The sequence below is a fragment of the Mesoplodon densirostris genome, chromosome 3 (genome assembly GCF_025265405.1).
Source record: "Mesoplodon densirostris isolate mMesDen1 chromosome 3, mMesDen1 primary haplotype, whole genome shotgun sequence".
Taxonomy (NCBI): domain Eukaryota; kingdom Metazoa; phylum Chordata; class Mammalia; order Artiodactyla; family Ziphiidae; genus Mesoplodon; species Mesoplodon densirostris.
In genome coordinates, this window is record NC_082663.1 from 175056934 (window position 1) to 175079842 (window position 22909).

The following is a 22909-nucleotide window of genomic DNA, read 5'->3' on the forward strand; positions in this document are numbered from 1 at the left end:
AGGACATTCTTGTGTTTGTAAGTAGCAATTTGCTGCTTCCAAGCCTGGGAATGTCATTTAATGAAATCGTTAGGTCCTCTTTTTGGTTAGCTTTTGTTGAGCCTTTTTTTTTTGCCGTTATTGGAAAGAAAGGATGATTTTTTTTTAAGCTGTTTTACTGTGTAAAGCATCTATGAGTCGCATTTAGTTTTCATTACTTTCTGAGATGGTGTGGTGGAGTGTTACTTTCCCAGTTCTTTTCACATTTCAAGGAGGAAATTTAAAAATCATGCACATTTGTGACCTCCTAGAGGGGTGGGATAGGGAGGGTGGGACAGAGACTAAAGAGGGAGGAGATATGGGGATATGTGTATACGTATAGCTGATTCACTTTGATATAAAGCAGAAACTGGTGCACCATTGTGGAGCACTTATATTCCAATAAAGATGTTAAAAAAAAAATCATGCACAGAAAGCAAAATGTACGTAACTGAACAAGGCAGGAAGTATCTTATATATTTGGCTTTAGAGAGTGTCAGGCCTTTGAATTTTCTTTGCCTTCAGCTCTTGTGCTTATTTTCGAGGCTTATTTGATATTGTTTTGGTTTTAAGAGAATTTTGAGCTCCCTCTGACTTAGAATATGCTCATTAGCACTAACAAATCTAAGAAAAAGATAAATTAGGCTTGAACCAAACATGTTAGTGGTATAATAATCTCTTTACCCCAGTAGAGAAGGCTCCATTTTTATTTCATGTTTTTAAGTTAGTCATTTGGCACATGGGAGTGATTTCAGGTATCTGCAAGTAAGATATATTTCAACATTTTGTTTAGGTGTTGGTTTAGTGTGTGGTGCTGGAATGTGGTGTATGGTATTTATCTGTGATGGTCACCACCCTATCATGTGGCACTTCTGCTGTAGAAAGGTTCAAAATGTGGGGTTTTTTCCCCCTCATTTGTTTCCACAGCTCTTGTGGGTAACATTTTAGATTTGGTTTTCTATGTGTTAAATTTGTTTCCTCCATGCCCCTCCCTATACATGGCCAGTTTGCCAATGATGTACTGAAATATCACTCGTATACAGAAATAAATGAAACATTTAGTAAGCAATATATTTGTTATTAAAGGGGGTATTTCGTTCTCTGCAGGCAGTAGAGTTTAGGGATCTGTCTTGGATGTTCTTCTGTATCAATAGCTTTAGGAACCCAAGATTTTCTTTTTATTCTTCTGTTTGTGAGGCAGGAGTAGTGGTAATTAAGAGGGAATGTATACCATTCTGATAATGGCCTTTTGTAATAGAAATATGGTCCTCTGTAAGAACTGGGAGATTTTTTTCCTTAGCATTTCATATTTTGATTTCTAATGCAAGATTGATTTAAATTTTTTTCTTTACCCCTGTAAGAGCTACAATAAATAGTGAAAGTGGGCACAGTTAAAAATAATGAAAACATTAAAAACTTGTCAGATGAAGTAAATATGGACCACGAATATTTTAAATTTATGTATGTATGTATGTATTTATGGCTGCGTTGGCTCTTCGTTGCTGCGCGCGGGCTTTCTCTAGTTGCGGCAAGTGGGGTCTACTCTTTGTTGCGGTGAACAGGCTTCTCATTGCGGTGGCTTCTCTTGTTGCAGAGCATGGGCTCTAGGGCTGCGGGCTTCAGCAGTTGTGGCTTGCGGGCTCTAGAGCGCAGGCTCAGTAGCTGTGGCACGCAGGCTTAGTTGCTCCGTGGCATGTGGGATCTTCCCGGACCAGGGCTCGAACCTGTGTCCCCTGCATTGGCAGGTGGATTCTTAACCACTGCGCCACCAGCAAAGTCCTGGACCACAAATATTAACTCAGTAATTGTCTCTTTTTGTTGTTGTGTTACTTACAAAAGCAGTAGTGATTTATATTGGATTGTAGAATATGGAAAAATACTTTTCCATTATAGAATAAAGCCTGTCAGTGATATTTTTACCTAGGTCCAGTCACACTGGTGACTGGTGGTTTGTGAGAAAAATCTATCATTTGTGTACTTTGAAATGAACTCCCAAGAGTGCATTGAGTTATCAGTTTGACCACCAGAGTAAGTAGTTACTTTCTGTGTATTTCCTTAAGTCATCTAGATAGCTTAGGCACATTACACTACACTTTTTATCAAGAATTTATTTTTTTCAAGTTGGCTGCTCCCCACCAAATAATACATGGGTATACTGAAACATTTGGCAAACAGAAGAAGATAGAGGGGAATAAAAATCACCCCAGGGCCACTGTTGAAAGGATGTTAATGTGAATATTTTGGTGTATTTCTTCCCAGAATATTTATTTTTTCTTAATAATACCATGAGCTTTGAGAAATTTAGGTTCCTAAATGGCATAATTTGTAATAAATGTTGATTAGAGATTTTATTTCTCAGTGCTTTTTTCTCCTTAGGACACAGCTATTTGGTTGTGATTCTCTCACAATATTATCTTTTTCTTATGTAGGAAAATTATTAAAGCAGTCTTGTTCTTTTAAAGTAATCAGAATTACAGTTCTTATTTATAAAAATGTTAATTCTGCATTATTGGTAGGATATACATAACATTTGGGTAGTGGGAGTAATATATAATAAATCAGTTTTTAAGTGATTGAAAAACTTATATTAATCGTTTGCTAAGTTGAGCTGCGTTTTTTTCCCCCTAGCTATCTGAGCTAGGAAGCTCTGAAAATTAGAGGGTGAAATGGAAATACTGACAAATATTTAACCATAGCATAGCAATCTGTCACTATAATTTTCTTCAGAAATCAGTGTTTTCATTTGTCCTGTAATGTCTGAAATTACTGCCAAAGCCAAAAGTGTGTTTTGCTTTCTCAGCAAAGTTCTTAAAAGAATATTGTCAGAGCCAACAATCTAGAATTATCATTACTCCTAAAACTGTCCTTTACCACTTTAGTTTGTTCTGTTCTTGTCTATAATTCCTTGGATTAATTTGCAGCTGTATCATATAAAGCAGTATTACTCCAAATTGTCCTTTTAAATAGTAGATTGTCTGGGAGATCCTTCATTTCCTTCCTTTTTCTTCCTTCTCCCCATTCCACCACTACTAATCAACAGCTAAGCAAAGACACAGGCTGCAGACTCACAATGCCTGACTGCATGTTTGTGCCAGCATGTTTGTGTGTCAGGGGAAGAATTTAATGAGCTTTTTCCAACTTTGAAGGCAGATTGTGGGAATTTCAGACTAAGAGTTTAATTTTAATGATTCAGGGAAACAATATTGCAAATAATGTTATCTTTACCCATATCATGAGTTCTCTGAACTGTATCTATAACACATAAATTCAGTACTTCAGTTTTGATTTTAAGTAATAAGGAAAGGGATAGACCACGAGAAGCTGTGTGCTAAATGTGCAATCATGAAATTCTTATTGAGTAATTTAGGCTTTTTCATGTAACAACTATTTAAAATTTGCCCTCTTTTTTTTTTTTTTTTTTTTTTTTTTTTTGCGGTATGCGGGCCTCTCACTGTTGTGGCCTCCCCCGTTGCGGGGCACAGGCTCCGGACGCGCAGGCTCAGCGGCCATGGCTCACGGGCCCAGCCGCTCTGCGGCATATGGGATCCTCCCAGACCGGGGCACGAACCCGTATCCCCTGCATCGGCAGGCGGACTCTCAACCACTTGCGCCACCAGGGAGGCCCTAAAATTTGCCCTCTTTTTTAAAAGCTGCATAAATCTCAAAGATTTTTATAGGAGTGAATTTTTCTTTTCTAGGTAATTGGACAAAGGTTACAGTATTCTTATAGGGTGTTTTGTTAAATGCCTAAATTTGGAATTTGGAGCTTTTTTTTTTTTTGACCATGCCATGAAGTTTATGGGATTTATTTATTTATTTTTGGCTGCATTGGGTCTTCGTTGCTGTGCACAGTCTTTCTCTAGTTGCGGCGAGCGGGGGCTGCTCTTTGTTGTGTCGCGCGGGCTTCTCACTGTGGTGGCTTCTCTTGTTATGGAGCACGGGCTCTAGGAGCACGGGCTTCAGTAGTTGTGGTGCGCAGGGTCAGGAGTTGTGGCACACGGGCTTAGTTGATCTGTGGCATGTGGGATCTTCCTGGACCAGGGCTCAAACCCATGTCCCCTGCATTGGCAGGCGGATTCTTAACGACTGTGCCACCAGGAAAGCCCAGGAGCTTTTTATAAACACATTTTGAGGTCTGAACATTTCAGCAGAGTCTTAAAGTTGAGTAGACCTGAGAGAGTCCATGTGAAAACACAATACAAAGCTTATTTCCTAAATATCTAGAAGTAGTAGATGTGTCTAAGGAGCTTTTTTTACATTGTAACATAGTTTTTGTGTAATATGTGAGAATCCATTAGATTGATAAGAGGATATCTGAAAGCTATTTGAGGTGACTTATTTTTATATATTGTATCTCCTGAATTTTAGGTCTGTTCCAAGAAAAAAACATGGCTGCAAAGGAGAAACTGGAGGCAGTGTTAAATGTGGCCCTGCGGGTGCCAAGCATCATGCTGTTGGATGTCCTATACAGATGGGATGTCAGCTCCTTCTTCCAGCAGATCCAGAGGAGTAGCCTGAATAACAATCCTCTTTTCCAGTATAAGTATTTGGCTCTTAATATGCATTATGTAGGTAAGTGTCTACAGCATCTTTCTTAAGCTTCTAGTGAGCATTCTGATTTATTTTATGTCTTTGAATATTTTTAAATTTGGGTAAAATGAAGTCCTTTTACATTGAGATGACAGTAATATAGTCGATGAATATGAATCTTGTTTATAGTCTTATTTGTCTTACAACTGCACATGAATTATTAGGGGTAGAGGAAAACAGACAGTGTTGGATTTATTTTACTGTATGAAACTAGAAGGCAGAAGAAAACATTTTATTTTTTAATTAACTTTTTTCTTCTAGGTTTATAAGATATAATTGTTGTACATAGAAGAAAACATTTTAGATTTAATATGAATAAAATAAATAACAGGAAATACCTTTCCAGGCATTTGGCCTGTTCTAATTTGTCATTATTTTGGGATTTGGTAGTAATTCAGAAAGTAAGCTTTTTAAAATGCAGTATTTTTATTGTTCTAAAACATTAGTATCATTTGAAGATAAAGTATTCATTTCAGTTAAATGAAATATGGAAAATGATATTATAATATTAAAAAAGTAATCCTTGAAATATGATTGATATGATTTGGAGTTAGTGGTAGAAATAATGTGGAAAGAAATTAGAGTTAAAGGTTAAAGTAATTAAAGTCAAGAGATACAGGCAGGAAGCAGATAAAATCCATCTAGAATAAAAGTCATGATTCTTAATTTTTAGGTTAGTTTTTGTTTTATATGTAATAATAGCAACAATATATTTTCATTTAATGTTGCTGTTTTATAATTCAAGATGTGGTTTGAATGATGTACTGTAGTGGTTTTATTAATATTTTTATTATTAGAATTGTCTGTCAACAAGTATATCTTTTCAAAATTTTTGAAGGTTATCTTTATAAAATTGTTAAGGGTTGTCCTGTCTCTATGAGACTTATTTTTATCTATAAAAGAACTTTCTGCGTTTCAGAGCTTAGCCCTGAGAACCCCTTACAACTCTAAGAGATTACCAAGTAAGCCATTGTGGGAAGGAGTATGGTATAGTAGAAAAGACAGTGCACGAGAGGCAGAACATCTGGGTACAATAAACTCATCTCTCTTAGTTGGCACTACCTTGGGAAAGTCTCTGAAATGAGAAGGTTCTTTTATTCTGCAAAACACTAATTCTCAGCCCTTTATTCAAGGCTTGTATGTTAGCCAATTTATGGAAAATAATTCCAGTCTGTAGTAGAAGAACAGTTGGGTACTTGGCTTGGAGTTTTAGCTTGATCAGCTAAAGTAATTCGTACTGTGGTTTTAAAAATGTGGTTATCGGGGCTTCCCTGGTGACGCAGTGGTTGAGAGTCTGCCTGCCGATGCAGGGATCATGGGTTCATGCCCCGGTACAGGAGGATCCCGCGTGCTATGGAGTGGCTGGGCCTGTGAGCCGTGGCCACTGGGCCTGCGTGTCCGGAGCCTGTGCTCCGCAATGGGAGAGGCCGCAGCGGTGAGAGGCCTGCATACCGCAAAAAAAAAAAAAAAAAAAAAAAAAAAAAAAAAAAATGTGGTTATCATATGTATTATTTCTGAATAGATTGAAATATTTATTATAAAACAGCTGCCTAATAACCAGAAACATTAATTGCAGAAATTGTATGGGTCCTAGTACAGTTGCAGTTCATACTCACCAGCTTATAACTTTGGGAACTCAACTGAGCCTTCTTTTTTTTTTTTTAAAAAAAAAAAAGAATTTATTATTTATTTATTTATTTTAAAATACAGTTTTATGCAAATAAAAACGAAGGACAGATCATTGGAATTTCTGCCCTCCTTAAGGAAAGACATCAATACTTGTACAAGCTTAGCCTCATTCAGATAGAATTTGGAGGCTTTCAATCGTCTTTTATTCTTATTTATTTATTTATTTTTTGTTGCTGCACGTGAGCTTTCCCTAATTGCGGAGAGCAGGGGCTATTCTTCCTTGCGATGCGTGGGCTTCTCATTGCGGTGGCTTCTCGTGTTGTGGAGCACGGGCTCTAGTTGCACAGGCTCAGTAGTTGTGGCACATGGGCTTAGTTGCTCCACGGCATGTGGGGTCTTCTTGGACCAGGGCTCGAACCCGTGTCCCCTGCATTGGCAGGCAGATTCTTAACCACTGCGCCACCAGGGAAGCCCCAATTGAGCCTCCTTAAATACACTTATTACATGCTATGGTGGAGTAAGCTCAGTGATTACATGAGTAGATATTCTCAGCTTGAACAGTTTTTTGGTTAGAGTAACCTCTGTGTCAGTATTATGTAGTGTTTATGTAATGTTCCAGTTTACAGAATTTCACCCTTAAATAAATTTTTTAAATTGGTAGTTTATGGTTCAAAAACCAAAAAGCATAAAAGGTACACAGTGAAAAGTGCCTTCCTCCTATCTCTGTTCTTCATCCACTAAGTTCTCACTTTGAGTCCCAACAAGTAGCTATTTTTATTTCCTTGTGTATAATTCTACAGATATTTTTATGCCTATATAAGTAAATATAAAGATATATTGATATATAAATGTAAATATAATATAGAAGTACAAATGTATATATTTCCCTTTTTAGTACAGATGATAGCATACTACTACTCTTCTGAAACTTTTAACTTAATGATGTATCATAGAGCCATAACTGCTGTTTTTAGATATTTACTGTTTTTTTACGTTGACACTTTCTGTTCTGCCAAGTCTTAAGATTCTGATGAACTGTTGAGGCCTCACTCTCCCCGCAGCCCTCCACTTCTGTTTCATAGTGGCATAGTACCCTTGTATGGCTGTACCGTAATTTATTGAACGAATTACTTCATTGGAGGACGTTTTAGATAGCTTCTGTCTTGTGCTGTTTCGTTCAGTGTTGTACTAAATAATTTTGTATAGCCATCATTTCAACAAGTGCAAATATAGCCTTGGGATAAGTTATTAGAAGTGAAACTGCCGGGTTAAAGAGTATATATACATTTGTACTATTGATTGATACTGCTCTCCATAGGATTTTACTATTTTGTACCTCCACAAATGGTGGATGAGAGTTCCTGAAATCCTACATCCTTATCAAAACAGTTATCAAACTTTAGTATTTGGCTGCTCAGTAAGTGAAAAATGGTTGTTTTTTAATGTAGTATTAATTTGTCTTTCTCTTATGAGTGAGATTGAATTTATTCACGTGTTTTAAAAAACGTGTATTTCCTCCTCTGAGAGTTGTCAGTACATGTCCCTTGCTCACTTTTCTATGGGTTTGTTAGCCTTTTCTTACCAATTTATGGAGTTTGGTATATATTAGGGAAATAAACCCTGTGTGATGAGTTGGAATTATATTTTCCAATTTCAGTTCTCTTGATTTTGCTTAAGATTTTTTTGACATGCAGACTTTGTTTTATGTGATTGAATTTATCATTTTTTTCTATAGCTTTAGGATTTTGAATCAATAAAAAAAAGCCTTTTCTGTTTTTGAGTTTATAAAGAATTGTCATGTTTTATTGCATTATTTTTGTTTTTTCATTTTTTACATTTAAGTCTTTTGCTCCATTTAGAATTTATCTGCTTGTACAGTGTGTTTTATTCCATTTCTAAACTTTTTTTCTGTTTTTTTAGTTTCTTATTATTGAGGATTTAGATTATATTTTACTGTCTGATAGAATTAGCCTCTTCATTTTTCTTTATTTCCCTCTCTGAGTTTTTTGTTATTATTAGTTTTCTAAGGATTATCTAATAGTTTTCAGAATTATCTAATCTTGTTCCAAAAACAACCCTGTTGACCTCTTTGCTGAGATTGCAAACTATTAAAATTTTAAGTTAGGATGGAGAGAGAACTTAAGGATGCTAACTCTTCCTTAATACAGAGAGACTTGCTATGTTCAGATTTCTTCTGAGTCCTTCTGGAGTGTTTTAAAGTTTTCTTTATATTGGTCTTAGGCTTATTGTTAAGTTTGTTCCTAGGTATTTTATCTTTTTGTTACTATTATGAGTTTTTTTTCCCCTTTATAGCCTCTAATTGTTTGTTATTAAGAGCTTAAAGATCAAGGTGGGCAGTGTTAATATTTGTGCTTATGGAGTATAATTGTACCTTTGAACTTAGAAGCTTTCCAGTGTTGGTTCTGTCTGAGAACAGCAAAGAAAAGTGACTGTCCAAATGTAATTGGTGGAATGTTAATTATAGAACTGTTTTGCAGCATATAAGATATAAAAAGGGGAATAGAAATAATCTTGAAAAGGAAGAAGGGGGCCATTTGTGAAAAGCCCTGAATACAGATGTTAGGTATTGTACTTAATTTGGTAGCTAATGATGGGTCAGTAAGGAATTTAGAGCAGGTGAGCTGCGTCTTAAAATTGATTAGGCAGTGTTGTATAGGGTAATGGGTTGAGGAGGGGAGAAACTGGAGGTAAGAAGACCAATTAGGATTGTAGGCAAGAGGTAATGAGAGCCAGAGCTAGCATGGTAGCAGTAGCAGAGGAAAGAGTGGGTATGAGAATAGTTTTCTTGTAACTGCAGTCACTAAAGTCATTAGTGACCTAACAGGTAAAACTCAGACTTCATTTATATCCCTATTCTGCAGACCTTTCCATGTTTGTGAAGGTGTTGACCACTTTCTCTTTCTTTAAAATGTTTCTGGATTCTTCTAACTTATTGACCATTCCTTCTGACTCTTTTACTGTATTTTTCTCTTTGGACTTCTTTAGTCTTGATATTCCAGAATTTGTGTTTAATTTTCATCTTCTGTTGTTTGGGTGATTTCACATAGTTTTGACTACAAATGTCTATCTACATTTTTCACAGCTTTTTTGACCACCTTAGTCTATTAGGGTAGTGTTCCTCCTCTTTGATCCCATGGTATCCAGTTCATACCTCCACCATAGCACTTACTGTGCTGAATTCTAAGGGTCCATATGCTCATCTATCGTCCTAGCTAGATTGTTAACTCCTTTAAGGTAGGATTGGGGTTGTCTATTATCTCAGTATTCCCAGTACTTAGCTAGTGCCTGATGCTGAATAAATGAATTTCTAACTACCGTTAGATATCTCCACCTAAATATTCTACAGGCACCTCAACTTATTACTGAACTCATCATCTTTACTTCAACTCAAACCTCTTCCTTCTTGTGTATTTCCTGTCTTAATAGCAAAGCCATCCTCTCAATTATCTAAGCTAAAAACATCAGAACCATCTTCACTTCCTTGTTCTCAACCACTCATCAGTAGATCACCACTAAGACCTATTTGAATATGTATCTCATAGCTGACCCTGCCAACTCTATATCCAAAGCTACTGTTTTATTCCATGTCCTCATTTTTCCCCCACTGATAAAATAATCCTTTAAATAGCAGAAATTTCTGTATTTTGTTAGGAAGATTCATCAATGTTATTTTAAGCAGGTCATCGTTTTTAAATACTGCTTTTTAATTATGCATTACTGTTGGGTTAGCTTCATCATTATCAATTTAGTTTGTTGTGTTCTGTTTGGATAATCCTGTAGCAGGAATAGTGATGCATATTTGCATCAGCAGTAGTTTTGTATTTTTCAAATAATTAGATTATGTATACAGTTGACCCTTGAACTGTGCAGGTCCACTTATATGTGGATTTTTTCAGTAGATAGGTACTACAGTACTGCATGATCCACAGTTGGTTGAATCCGTGGATGTGGAACTGTGGATACGGTGGGCCAACTGTAAAGTTACACTCAGGTTTTCTACTGAAGAGGAGGGGGAGGGGTTGGTGCTCCTAACCCCGGCATTGTTCAAGGATCAACTGTTTATTGTAGTTCGGATGACTTATTCCTACTGCTCTTATATCAGCATAAGTACTCATAACCTCTCAAAAATCTTCTTGTGTGATATATTTTATTATCACAGAATTATTTTTTTACTGGAATGTGAAAATGGGGGTATAGGTGAGCCATAGCGTTTTTGTTGTTTTTTGTTCTGTTTTCTTACCTCACCTAAATGATATCTAAAAGGATCTGAGAACGTTAGCCCAGGCTAAGCTCCTTATTATCATTTTTTAGTCTTTATATTGAGGCTTTAGCCACCAGTTCTATCAGCATCATCTCCCAGTACCCTCCCAATACTCTTTCTGTTTACACCAGCATCTAGTCTAGCCTATAGAATTTACTGTCTCCTGAAAATATCCTTCATGCTTTCATGGCTTTTGGACCTGCTGTGTTCTTTTTTCTTAGAATGTTTCCCCCTTTTCTTAGCCTAGTAAAGATCCATTCATTCGTTGAGGTCCAGGTCAAACTTAATCACTTAACCATAGCCCTTCTAATTTTTAATAGAGCACCAGTAATGTATCATACTTATGTTCTTGTTTGTTTTTTCACTAGACTGTGAATCTTTTTTTTTTTTCCTTTGGATTTTCCATGTCTAGGAACGCATATGGATCATACTTTACATATAATAATGTTGGTTGAATGACTGAATAATTGAAAGAATGAATGAAATGTGTATGTTCAATCTAGAGGATTTGGCAGCTCATTTTATGAGATGTGCAGGAGAAGGGAAAGATAATATATGGAAAGGAAAATGATAGTTCATTAAAAGTCAAGAATTTAAGGAAACGTTTCATGCAATAGACATATTAGAAAATCCTTCAGCCACAAACGGTAAAAATTCTTGCTAAATATAATAAACATCCTTTTAAATACTTATAAGGTCCTGTGAGATAGGGATTAACACAATTATTTGGGGGAAATTATTTTAAGAAGTGAAAAGCAAATAGAAATATGTATCTCTGGCTTCTGCTGGGTTGTTCTTGAAGTTAGGATGTGTGGGAAGTCTGTAGTCTCCAGCACCACTCCTGTTTCTTTAGCTTTAAGCGTGATCGATTCAGCATGAGCGAGTCATTAGGTGCTAAGAAGGGACATCTGTGCCCTAATAAAGACTCATTCATAAGAGGAAAATAAACTAGGATCAGATTTTTGCAAGACATAGAATGTTACACTGAGAGGTTCAAAACTTTTGAAGGTTTTAGAGCAAGAGAGTTGTCTAAATGGAAGTGATAGTTTTGGGAATATTACCCTGGTAACAAAGCATAGGATGGATAAGGCTGGGAAGAGACAAAGAAAAATAGCAATTAGTATCAATAAATTATTACATCACAGAGCGGATTAAGATGGGGCATAGGGACTGGAAAGGAGTGGTAACGTAAGAGATCTGTTGAGGAAGACTCAGTGGGACTGGGTGATAACAGGGGACTCAGGTTTGAATCAGAGTGAATGGGATTTAGGAGAGTGAAAGAGGGTGAGGTGAGCTAGCTTGTTGAGCGAGGAGGATGGGAGCTCAGTTTGTACTCATTGTATATGAGAACATTTAAATGGAGTAGATCTCAGGCATCATGAGCTACGAGATGTCTACTTAGAATAGGAAATGACTAAGGTTTTTTGCTTATGTAGTGGGTTCTCAGAACTATTGTTGTGTCATCTGGAATGGTATATTTGAAACAAGAAAACAGATTCTTTGAGCTAGATACTTTATTTAGAGAATAGAAGTTGTTCAGGAACAAAATTTTCTATGTTCACTTGAGAGGGTGAAAAGAAAGTAGAGAGGAGGATTTAGAGGGTAAAAGGAAATCCATGTCACAGAGCCAGAGAATAAGTTTTGAGGGTAATTGCTTCAGATGCTGGGACAAGGATTAAACTTGAGTCTTAGATTTGTCAAGTAGGTAATTGTTGACTTTCAAGTTTCTTTAGAGAAAAGAAAAGGGGATTTGTAGAGGATCTAAGGTTGTAAAGGGTAAAGAGGGAATAATAGTTAGAAAATAGAGGCTTTGGTACAGATAATTTATAACATTTGTCAGTGGAATGAGAAAAATAGGTAATAGGAAAAGGAGAAATCAGTGTGGAGAGAAGTTTTTCTTTAAGACTGGGGAGAAGAGCCCTGCACATCCTTTGAAAAGAGAGGTGAGGATGGTGTCAGGGGAATGATTGAAGATATAGGAGGTAGAGGGTCCTTCGGAGTTGGAAAAATAAAATCTGAGTCACACAGAAGGTGCAGTCATAGAGAGGGACAGTAAGACACTCAGTTCTTCTCGGACTAGAGAATGAGAGAAATGGCATAGAAGAAATAAGGAGACAAGGAAAGGTAGATGATGGAGTAATCCTCTTGTACCTTTGGGTGATATATGTGATTATAAAGTAGAAAAATCTACAAAGGAAGTGAAAAATGCTTTATATTTTTAACAGAAAAATCCATACTGATTTTGCTGTCCTAAACTTGCTTTGGTAGTGAAGTAAAAAACCTCAAAGTTGTTGAAACCTAATTGGGAAGTAATTTACTTCAAGCTCTTTTTATTATTGTAATTAACTGGAAGACTAAATTAGAATCGAATTTTATTTATATCTCTCTTAACTTCTACTACAGGTTATATCTTAAGTGTTGTGCTACTAACCTTGCCCAGGCAGCATCTGGTTCAGCTTTACCTATATGTTTTGACTGCCCTGCTCCTCTATGCTGGACATCAAATCTCCAGGTAAGAATGTGAGCCATTTTTGAAATGTATGACTGAATTTAAAGTTTTCCTTTACCAGTAAAATACTTTTCATGAACACTGTTAAGAAACTGAGGCTTTGGTAGGTATCCAAAACATTTTTTTTTTGATACTTGTTTTCTGAATGAATATTATCCTACAGGATTAATAGCTGGGGTTATGTCTCAAAATTTTTTTCTGCTTTTACAAACAATCTTACTATGAAATGGACCTTAAGGGTATGTTTACAAAGATACCCATGAGCTTTTCTTTATTACCTGAGAAAAGAATATCCAAAGACAGGCTATAGGAACTATTTAACAATTACGGACTTCATTACTTTCATCATTTTAGGAAGTTGGTTTATGATGCATGAGTTATCAGCGTAAGGTGCAACCATGTATATAGTGGATGATTGATACAAATTATTTCATGAGGTTAATTGTATAGCTCAGAACTTCTGCCTCTTTAGAAGTATTGTCTGTTTGTCGGGCTTCCCTGGTGGCGCAGTGGTTGAGAGTCCGCCTGCCGATGCAGGGGACACGGGTTTGTGCCCCGGTCCGGGAAGATCCCACATGCCGCGGAGCGGCTGGGCCCGTGAGCCATGGCCGCTGAGCCTGCGCGTCCGGAGCCTGTGCTCCGCAATGGGAGAGGCCACAACAGTGAGAGGCCCGCATAACGAAAAAAAATAAAATAAAATAAAAAAATAGAAGTATTGTCTGTTTGTCTTGGTCTGCTGGTCCTAAATTTTAAGACTCTGGTCTGCCAATGAATATGAGCTTCTTTCTTTGAAACAATATTAAAATTGTTAATATTGTTAACAGTAAATGTAATGGGGTAGAATAAGTTTTGTGGGTACAATATTTCTTTTGTTTTGATTGAAATGTATAACTAACAAAATGTACTCCCAATTCTAAGAAGAGTGGCAGTTACTTAGCATATATAACAAGATATAATTTTCTAGAGGTTTGAAACACAGATTTTGGTGTAGGTTTGAAATTTAATCTTAGAAATAGCATTTTTGTATTACTAGAACTGAATGGTTGACTTTTAAAAAACCTTTTTCCCCCTGATTATAAAATTATACTGTTCACTGTAGGCCGTTTTTGGGAAATATAGAAAATTTAAAATTTAAAGGCAGTAGCAATCACCTGAAATTATACCACCCTGAGATAGACCTGTTGAGATTCTGTTATTTCCTTCCAGTTTTTTAATACCTTTCACTTTTCACCACTTCATTGGGTACAAAAGAGGGACAATTACTAACAGTCACTGACTCTTGGTCCCTCTTGCTGAAGCAGGACCTCCATCTTCCTTATTTCATCTAGTTATTTCCTGAAGTCCCCCAAGTATTTCCCAGAAACTCAATCTTCTCACATTCCTCTCCTCTGTTCCTATCTGGTGGATTTCCTCTGCTCAAAATGGTACCTGGACGGTGGCGTCTTACTCTTTAACTTCTGCTACTATCCTTGCCCAGGGTATGCTCTTGGATGTCAGAATTGCAAAATGTGGAGCTGCAAGAGCAGTGCTGCATGTTTGTAACTGTCACAGTGTTTGAAATCAAGCTGCTTTACTCTAGGCTTTTCTAATTTCGTGTCACACAAGTATGTCCCTGTGTCTTAGCCTCCTTCACAGGAACAACTTGAGCCTTTTCCTACAGCATCTTTCTCCATAGAGCCTAGACTAGGAGTCCAAGGGCCAGCACTGACTCAGACAACAGGATATCCTTCCCATTCCAGGACCACCAGCCCCAAACCCTGACGCAGTCTGTTCCTGTGGCCTTACCCAGACACTTCTGAACCTCAGCTGAAGCTGGAGACACTAACCTATCTTAATTTATTCATTTTAGTGTGTAAAATGAGTGTTTGGGCACCTAAGAATGACATACTTTTGGAAGAATGGATGGGGATTGGATAGGTTCAAATCCATGTTTCTCATTTACTGCTCTATAACCTTAGTGTCACTTATCAGAAAGGTACATCTCAGTTTCTTCACCTGTAAAATGCTGATAATATTTTTAGGGGCTATTATAAAGATTCATTAAGATTAAGCATGTAAAACTCTTAGCACAATTTCTGACACATCGTAAGTGCTCAGTGAATTTTAACTTTCTTATGTCTTGCTTTTATTATGCAGCGATGTTTTGTGAGCATTTTCCTGTGTTGTTAGTCTTTAAAAAATGATTTTTTTTCATGGCAGGGTATTCTGTGGTATAGCTATATAATGCTAGCTTTTTAGAGTTGATAGGATTTTGATGATTAATCAAAGAAATCTGAAAGTTGAAGGTAGAGCTATTAAAATTGTTATTTTTATGTTATTGTAATTCATGGTGAAAGAACAGTGAACCAGCACTTTCCCCTTACGGTTTTTTTTGTTTCCATGAAGTTTAGTGATGTAGTGATGGCTAAAACCTTGTAGCTCTATTTTTATCTGCAGTATTATCATCCAGGCTTTTCTAGAGAGATCAAAATTCTGTTATGTAGGGATAAAGGGGACCGTAACAGTGTCAGAGATAAAGAAAGCCTTTTTCTAACCATTTTTCTTTGCCAATTTCAGCGTTTTACTTTTAGTTTATAGGAATGTTTTTTCCAATATTTAAAGTATGTTTTCATTATCAGAAAATTTATATTTATTTTAAACAGTAAAAAGAATTGTAATAAAATTTTACAGTGTGCAAAAACATTTCTTGTTTTTTATTTCATTTTGATCCTTCTTATAATCCTTTGAGATTTACAGATGAAAAAACTGAAATTGGCCAACATTTAGGAAGGCATGATCCCAGACTTTAACTTGAATCCAGGTTTTCGGATTCCTAGTTCAGTCCTGTTAGGGAAATAGCATGGTTAGTGGAAAGAAAATTAGTTTTAGAATCAGTAGGATATGAAGTAGTTTCCCTACTTAGTAAATATGTTACCCGGGCAAGTTGATTCTTCGAAACTGTAAAGTAAGACAATGCCTATCTTATGGAGGTAGTTTTGATGTTAAACTAACAAATTTCAAGTTATGGCATATTTTAGTATTTCTCTTTTTAGTCTAATTTATACTACATGGTACTATCTCAAAAAGATTAGCAAAGATGTGTTAATCCTTGAATTATTAATAAAATTCACGTTTAATAAATTTTGTCTTGAAGGTGTCTCATTTATAGACTATTAAGGCTGAATTTTTTAGTTTAAAAAGCATAAAGGTTCATATTTCATGTGGCAGCTTCCTAAACAAGTATCTTTTTAAAAAAATAACAGCTTTATTAAGATATAATTCACATACCTGTTTACAGTGTACAGCTCAATGGTTTTGAATGTGTTCACAGAACTGTGTAAATCATCACCCCAATCAATTTTAGAACATTTTTATCACTCCAGAAAGGAACCCTGTATCCATCGGCAGTCACTTCCAATTTCCTACCAATCCCTTTCCCCTAGCCCTATGCATGTCAGTCTTTTTTCTATCTTTATGGATTGGCTTATTCTGGACATTTCATATACATTGAATTGTATAGTATGTGATCCTTTGTGCCTAGCTTCTTTCACTTAGCATGTTTTCAAGGTTCATCCATGTTGTAGCATGTATCAGTACTTCATTTTTCTGTCCAGATCATATTTTGTTGTATGAATATAACATATTTTGTTTATCCATTCATCCATTGATGGACATTTGAGTTGTTTCTGCTATTTGGCTGATACGAATAACACTATGAACATTTGTGGGTTTTGTGTAGGTGTCCATTTTGTGTGTGTGTGGTGCATATACCTTGGAGTGGAATTGCTGGATCATATAGGATCTATGTTTAAACTTTTGGGGAACTACCAGACTATTTTCTAAAGTGGCTGCACTATTACATTTCCACCAGTAGTGTATGAATGTTGCAGTTTCACCACATCCTTGCTAATACTTGTTGATATCTGTCTTTTTCAGTATAGCCATCATAGTAAGTGTGGAGTGATATTTCATTGAGCTATTGATTTGCATTTCTCTGATGGCTAATGATGTTGAGCATGTTTTCATGTGTTCATTAACCATTTGTAAGTTTTCCTTGGAGAAATGTTTATTCAGATCCTTTGCCCATTATTTAATTGGGTTATTTGTCTTTTTTTAAAAATTGAGTTGTAGGAATTCTTTATATATTCTAGATACAAGTGCCTTCTCAGTTAAATGATTTGCAAATATTTTCCAGCATTCACTCCAGTCTAATTATATCACGGTAGAGTGTAGTATGGTCCTGAGAAGGAAAATCAATACTTGGATAATTTAAATAATTAATTTGATACTTCACAAATTGGCTGTAAAAAAAAGACATTTGCAAGTATTAATTCCTTATATTGAAAATTTCATAAACTCCTGAAAAGCTGGGTCTCTCTCTGCTTTAATTCATGTACAGGCATACCTTGTTTTATTGGGGTTCGCTTTGATTTGCAGATACTGCAGGTTTTTTTTTTACAAATTGAAGGTTTGTGGCAACCCTGCATCAAGCAAGTCCATCAGTGCCATTTTTCTAACAGCATTTGCTCACTTCATGATTCTGTCACATTTTGGTAATTCTTGCAGTGTTTCAAACTTTTTCATTATTATATTTGTTACGGTGATCTATGATCAGTGACCTTTGATGTTACTATTGTAATTATTTTAGGTCACCACAAACTGCACCCATATAAGATGGCAAACTTAATAAAATGCTCTGTGTTCTGACTGCTCCACTGACTGGCCATTTCCCATCTCTCTCCCTCTTCTTGGTCCTCCCTATTCCCTGAGACACAGTAACATTGAAATTAGGCCAATTAATTACCCTACAGTGGTCTCTTAAGTGTTCAAGTAAAAGGAAGCGTCGTGTCTCACTTTAAATCAAAAGCTAGAAATTATTAAACTTAATGAGGAAGGCATGTCGAAAGCTGAGATAGGCTGAAAGGTAGGCCTCTTGTGCCAAACGCTTAGCCCAGTTGTGAATATAAAGGAAGGGTTCTTGAGGGAAATTAAAGTGCTACTTCAGTGAACACATGAATGATAAGAAAGCTAAACAGCTTTATTGCTGATATGGAGAAAGTTTCAGTGGTCTGGAGAGAAGATCAAACCAGCCACAACATTCCCTTAAACCAAAGCCTAACCCAGAGCAAGGCCCTTATTCTCTTCAATTCCATGAAGGCTGAGAGAGGTGAGGAAGCTGCCCAAGGAAAGTTTGAGGCTAGCAGAGGTTGGTTCATGAGGTTTAAGAAAAGAAACCATCTTCATCACATAAAAGTACAAGGTTAAGCAACAAGTACTGATGTAGAAGCTGCAAAAAGTTATCCAGAAGATCTAGCTAAGATCGTTTATTAAGGTGGCTACACTTAAGAACAGATTTTCAGTGTAGACAAAGCAATGTTATATTTATAAGGAAGAAGATGCAGTCTAGAACTTATATAACTAGAGAGGTCAGTGACTTCAAAGCTTCAAGGGAGAGGATGATTCCAGCCTCATGGATGACATTGAGGGGTTTAAGTCTTCAGTGGAGGAAGTCACTACAGCTGTGGTAGAAATAGCAAGAGAACTAGAATTAGAAGTTGAGCCTAAAGATGTGACTGAAGTGCTGGAATCTAACAACAAAAACTGTAGCACATAAGTTGCTTCCTATGAATGAGCAAAGAAAGTGGTTTCTTGAGACAGAATCTACTCCTGGTGAAGATGCTGTGAAGAGTATTGAAATGACAACAAAGGTTTTAGAATATTATATATTACATAAACTTAATTGATAAAGCAGCAACAGGATTTGAGAGAATTGATTTTAATTTTGAAAGAAGTTCTACTGCCGGTAAAATGCTATCAAACAGCATTGCATGCTACAGAGAGATCCTTCATGAAAGGAAGACTCAGTGTGGAACACTTCATTCTTGTCTTTTTGTTTTTTAACATCTTTATTGGAGTATAATTGCTTTACAATGTTGTGTTAGTTTCTGCTGTATAACAAAGTGAGTCAGCTGTACGTATACGTGTATCCCCGTATCCCCTCCCTCTTGCTCTCCCTCTCACCCTCCCAATCCCACCCCTCTAGGTGGTCACAGAGCACCGAGCTGATCTCCCTGTGCTATGCAGCAGCTTCCCACGAGCCATCCATTTTACATTTGGTAGTGTATATATGTCCATGCCACTCTCTCACTTCATCCCAGCTTCCCCTTCCCCTTCCCAGTGTCCTCAAGTCCATTCTCTACATCTGCATCTTTATTCCTGTCCTGCCCCTAGGTTCTTCAGAACCTTTTTTTTTTTTAGATTCCATATATATGTGTTAGCATACGGCATTTGTTTTTCTCTTTCTGACTTACTTCACTCTGTATGACAGTCTCTAGGTACATCCACCTCACTACAAATAACTCAATTTCGTTTCTTTTTATGGCTGAGTAATATTCCAATGTATATATGTGCCACATCTTTATCCATTCATCTGTCGATGGACACATAGGTTGCTTCCATGTCCTGGCTATTGTAAATAGAGCTGCAGTGAACATTGTGGTACATGATTCTTTTTGAATTATGGTTTTCTCAGGATATATGCCCAGTAGTGGGATTCCTGGGTCATATGGTAGTTCTCTTTTTAGTTTTTTAAGGAACCTCCATACTGTTCTCCATAGTGGCTGTATCAATTTACATTCCCACCAACAGTGCAAGAGGGTTCCCTTTTTTCCACAGCCTCTCCAGCATTTATTGTTTGTAGATTTTTTGATGATGCCCATTCTTACTGGTATGAGGTGATACCTCATTGTAGTTTTGATTTGCATTTCTCTAATAATTAGTGATGTTGAGCATCCTTTCATGTGTTTGATGGCAATCTGTATATCTTTGGAGAAATGTCTGTTTAGGTCTTCTGCCCATTTTTGGATGGGGTTGTTTGTTTTGTCGATATTGAGCTGCATGAGCGGCTTGTATATTTTGGAGATTAACCCTTTGTCAGTTGCTTTGTTTGCAAATATTTTCTCTGATTCTGAGGGTTGTCTTTTCATCTTGTTTATGATTTCCTTTGCTGTGCAAAAGCTTTAAAGTTTCATTAGGTCCCATTTGTTTATTTTTGTTTTTATTTCCATTTCTCTAGGAGGTGGGTCAAAAGGATCTTGCTGTGATTGATGTCATAGAATGTTCTGCCTATGTTTTCCTCTAAGAGTTTTATAGTGTCTGGTGTTACATTTAGGTCTTTCATCCATTTTGAATTTATTTTTGTGTATGGTGTTAGGGAGTCTTCTAATTTCATTCTTTTACATATAGGTGTCCAGTTTTCCCAGTACCACTTATTGAAGAGACTGTCTTTTCTCCATTGTATATCCTTGCCTTCTTTATCAAAGATAAGGTGACCATAGGTGTGTGGGTTTATCTCTGGGCTTTCTATCCTGTTGATCTATATTTCTGTTTTTGTGCCAGTACCGTACTGTCCTGATTGCTGTAGCTTTGTAGTATAGTCTGAAGTCAGGGAGCCAGATTCCTCCAGCTCTGTTTTTCTTTCTCAAGATTGCTTTGGCTGTTCGGGGTCTTTTGTGTTTCCATACAAATTTTAAGATTTTTTGTTCTAGTTCTGTGAAAAATGCCATTGGTAGTTTGATAGGGATTGCATTGAATCTGTAGATTGCTTTGGGTGGTATAGTCATTTTCACAATGTTGATTCTTCCAATCCAAGAACATGGTATATCTCTCCACCTGTTTGTATCATCTTTAATTTCTTTCATCAGTGTCTTATAGTTTTCTGCATACAGGTCTTTTGTCTCCTTAGGTAGGTTTATTCGTAGGTATTTTATTCTTTTTGTTGCAGTGGTAAATGGGAGTGTTTCCTTAATTTCTCTTTCAGATATTTCATCATTAGTGTATAGGAATGCAAGAGATTTCTGTGCATTAATTTTGTATCCTGCTACTTTACCAAATTTATTGATTAGCTCTAACAGTTTTCTGGTTGCATCTTTAGGATTCTTTATGCATAGTATCATGTCATCTGCAAAGAGTGACAGTTTTACTTCTTCTTTTCTGATTTGGATTCCTTTTATTTTTTTTTTCTTCTCCGATTGCTGTGGCTAAAACTTCGAAAATTATGTTGAATAATAGTGGTGAGAGTGGGCAACCTTGTCTTGTTCCTGATCTTAGTGGAAACGGTTTCAGTTTTTCACCCTTGAGAACGATGTTGGCTGTGGGCTTGTCATATATGGGCTTTATTACGTTGAGGTAAGTTCCCTCTATGCCTACTTTCTGGAGAGTTTTTGTTGTAAATGGGTGTTGAATTTTTTCGAAAGCTTTTTCTGCATCTATTGGGATGATCATATAGTTTTTCTCCTTCAATTTGTTAATATGGTGTATCACATTGATTGATTTGTGTATATTGAAGAATCCTTGCATTCCTGGGGTAAACCCCACTTGATCATGGTGTATGATCCTTTTAATGTGCTATTGGGTTCTGTTTGCTAGTATTTTGTTGAGGATTTTGGCATCGATGTTCATCAGTGATATTGGCCTGTAGTTTTCTTTTTTTGTGACGTGTTTATCTGGTTTTGGTATTAGGGTGATGGTGGCCTTGTAGAATGAGTTTGGGAGTGTTCCTCCCTCTGCTGTATTTTGGAAGAGTTTGAGAAGGATAGGTGTTAGCTCTTCTCTAAATGTTTGATAGAATTTGAATGTGAAGCCATCTGGTCCTGGGCTTTTGTTTGTTGGAAGATTTTTAATCACAGTCTCAGTTTCAGTGCTTGTGATTGTTCTGTTTATATTTCCTATTTCTTCCTGGTTCAGCCTCGGAAGGTTGTGCTTTTCTAAGAATTTGTCCATTTCTTCCAGGTTGTCCATTTTATTGGCATATAGTTGCTTGTAGTAATCTCTTATGATCCTTTGTATTTCTGCAGTGTCAGTTGTTACTTCTTTTTCATTTCTAATTCTGTTGATTTGAGTCTTTGCATTTTTTTCTTGATGAGTCTGGTTTATCAATTTTGTTTATCTTCTCAAAGAACCAGCCTTTAGTTTTATTGATCTTTGCTATTGTTTCCTTCATCTCTTTTTCATTTATTTCTGCTCTGGTCTTTATGATTTCTTTCCTTCTGCTAACTTTGGGGGTTTTTTGTTCTTCTTTCTCTAATTGCTTTAGCTGTAATGTTAGGTTGTTTATTTGAGATTTTTCTTGTTTCTTGAGGTAAGATTGTATTGCTATAAACTTCCCTCTTAGTGCTGCTTTTGCTGCATCCCATAGGTGTTGGGTCATCGTGTTTTCAGTTTCATTTGTTTCTAGGTATTTTTTGATTTCCTCAGTGATCTCTTGGTTATTTAGTAGTGTATTGTTTAGCCTCCCTGTGTTTGTATTTTTTTACAGATTTTTTCCTGTAATTGATATCTAGTTTCACAGCTCTGTGGTCAGAAAAGATACCTGATATGATTTCAGTTTTCTTACATGTACCAAGGCTTGATTTGTGACCCAAGATGTGATCTATCCTGGAGAATGTTCCATGACCACTTGAGAAGAAGTGTATTCTGTTCTTTTTCGTTTGTTTGTTTGTTTTTTGTGCAGTACGCGGGCTTCTCACTACTGTGGCCTCTCCCGTTGTGGAGCACAGGCTCTGGATGCGCAGGCTCAGCGGCCATGGCTCACGGGCCCAGCCGCTCCACGGCATGTGGGATCCTCCCAGACCGGGGCACGAACCCGTGTCCCCCGCATCGGCAGGCGGACTCTCAACCACTGCTCCACCAGGGAAGCCCTATTCTGTTGTTTTTGGATGGAATGTCCTATAAATATCAATTTAGTCCATCTTGTTTAATGTGTCATTTAACACTTGTGTTTCCTTATTTATTTTGATTTTGGATGATCTGTCCATTGGTGAAAGTGGGGTGCTAAAGTCCCCTACTATGATTGTGTTACTGTCAATTTCCCCTTTTATGGCTGTTAGCATTTGCCATACGTA

The 22909-nt window shown here is 36.7% G+C and overlaps 1 protein-coding gene across 1 annotated transcript in view; it reads left to right on the forward strand.

Moving 5' to 3' along the window:
* RNF145 (ring finger protein 145) overlaps nucleotides 1-22909 on the forward strand; it is a 64119-nt gene that overhangs the window by 2236 nt on the left and 38974 nt on the right. Inside the window, exons 2-3 of the mRNA XM_060094982.1 lie at nucleotides 4387-4590; nucleotides 12923-13031. Of these exons, the coding sequence (XP_059950965.1) occupies nucleotides 4407-4590; nucleotides 12923-13031 (293 nt within the window). The 5' untranslated portion in view covers nucleotides 4387-4406. The remainder of the gene's footprint in view (nucleotides 1-4386; nucleotides 4591-12922; nucleotides 13032-22909) is intronic.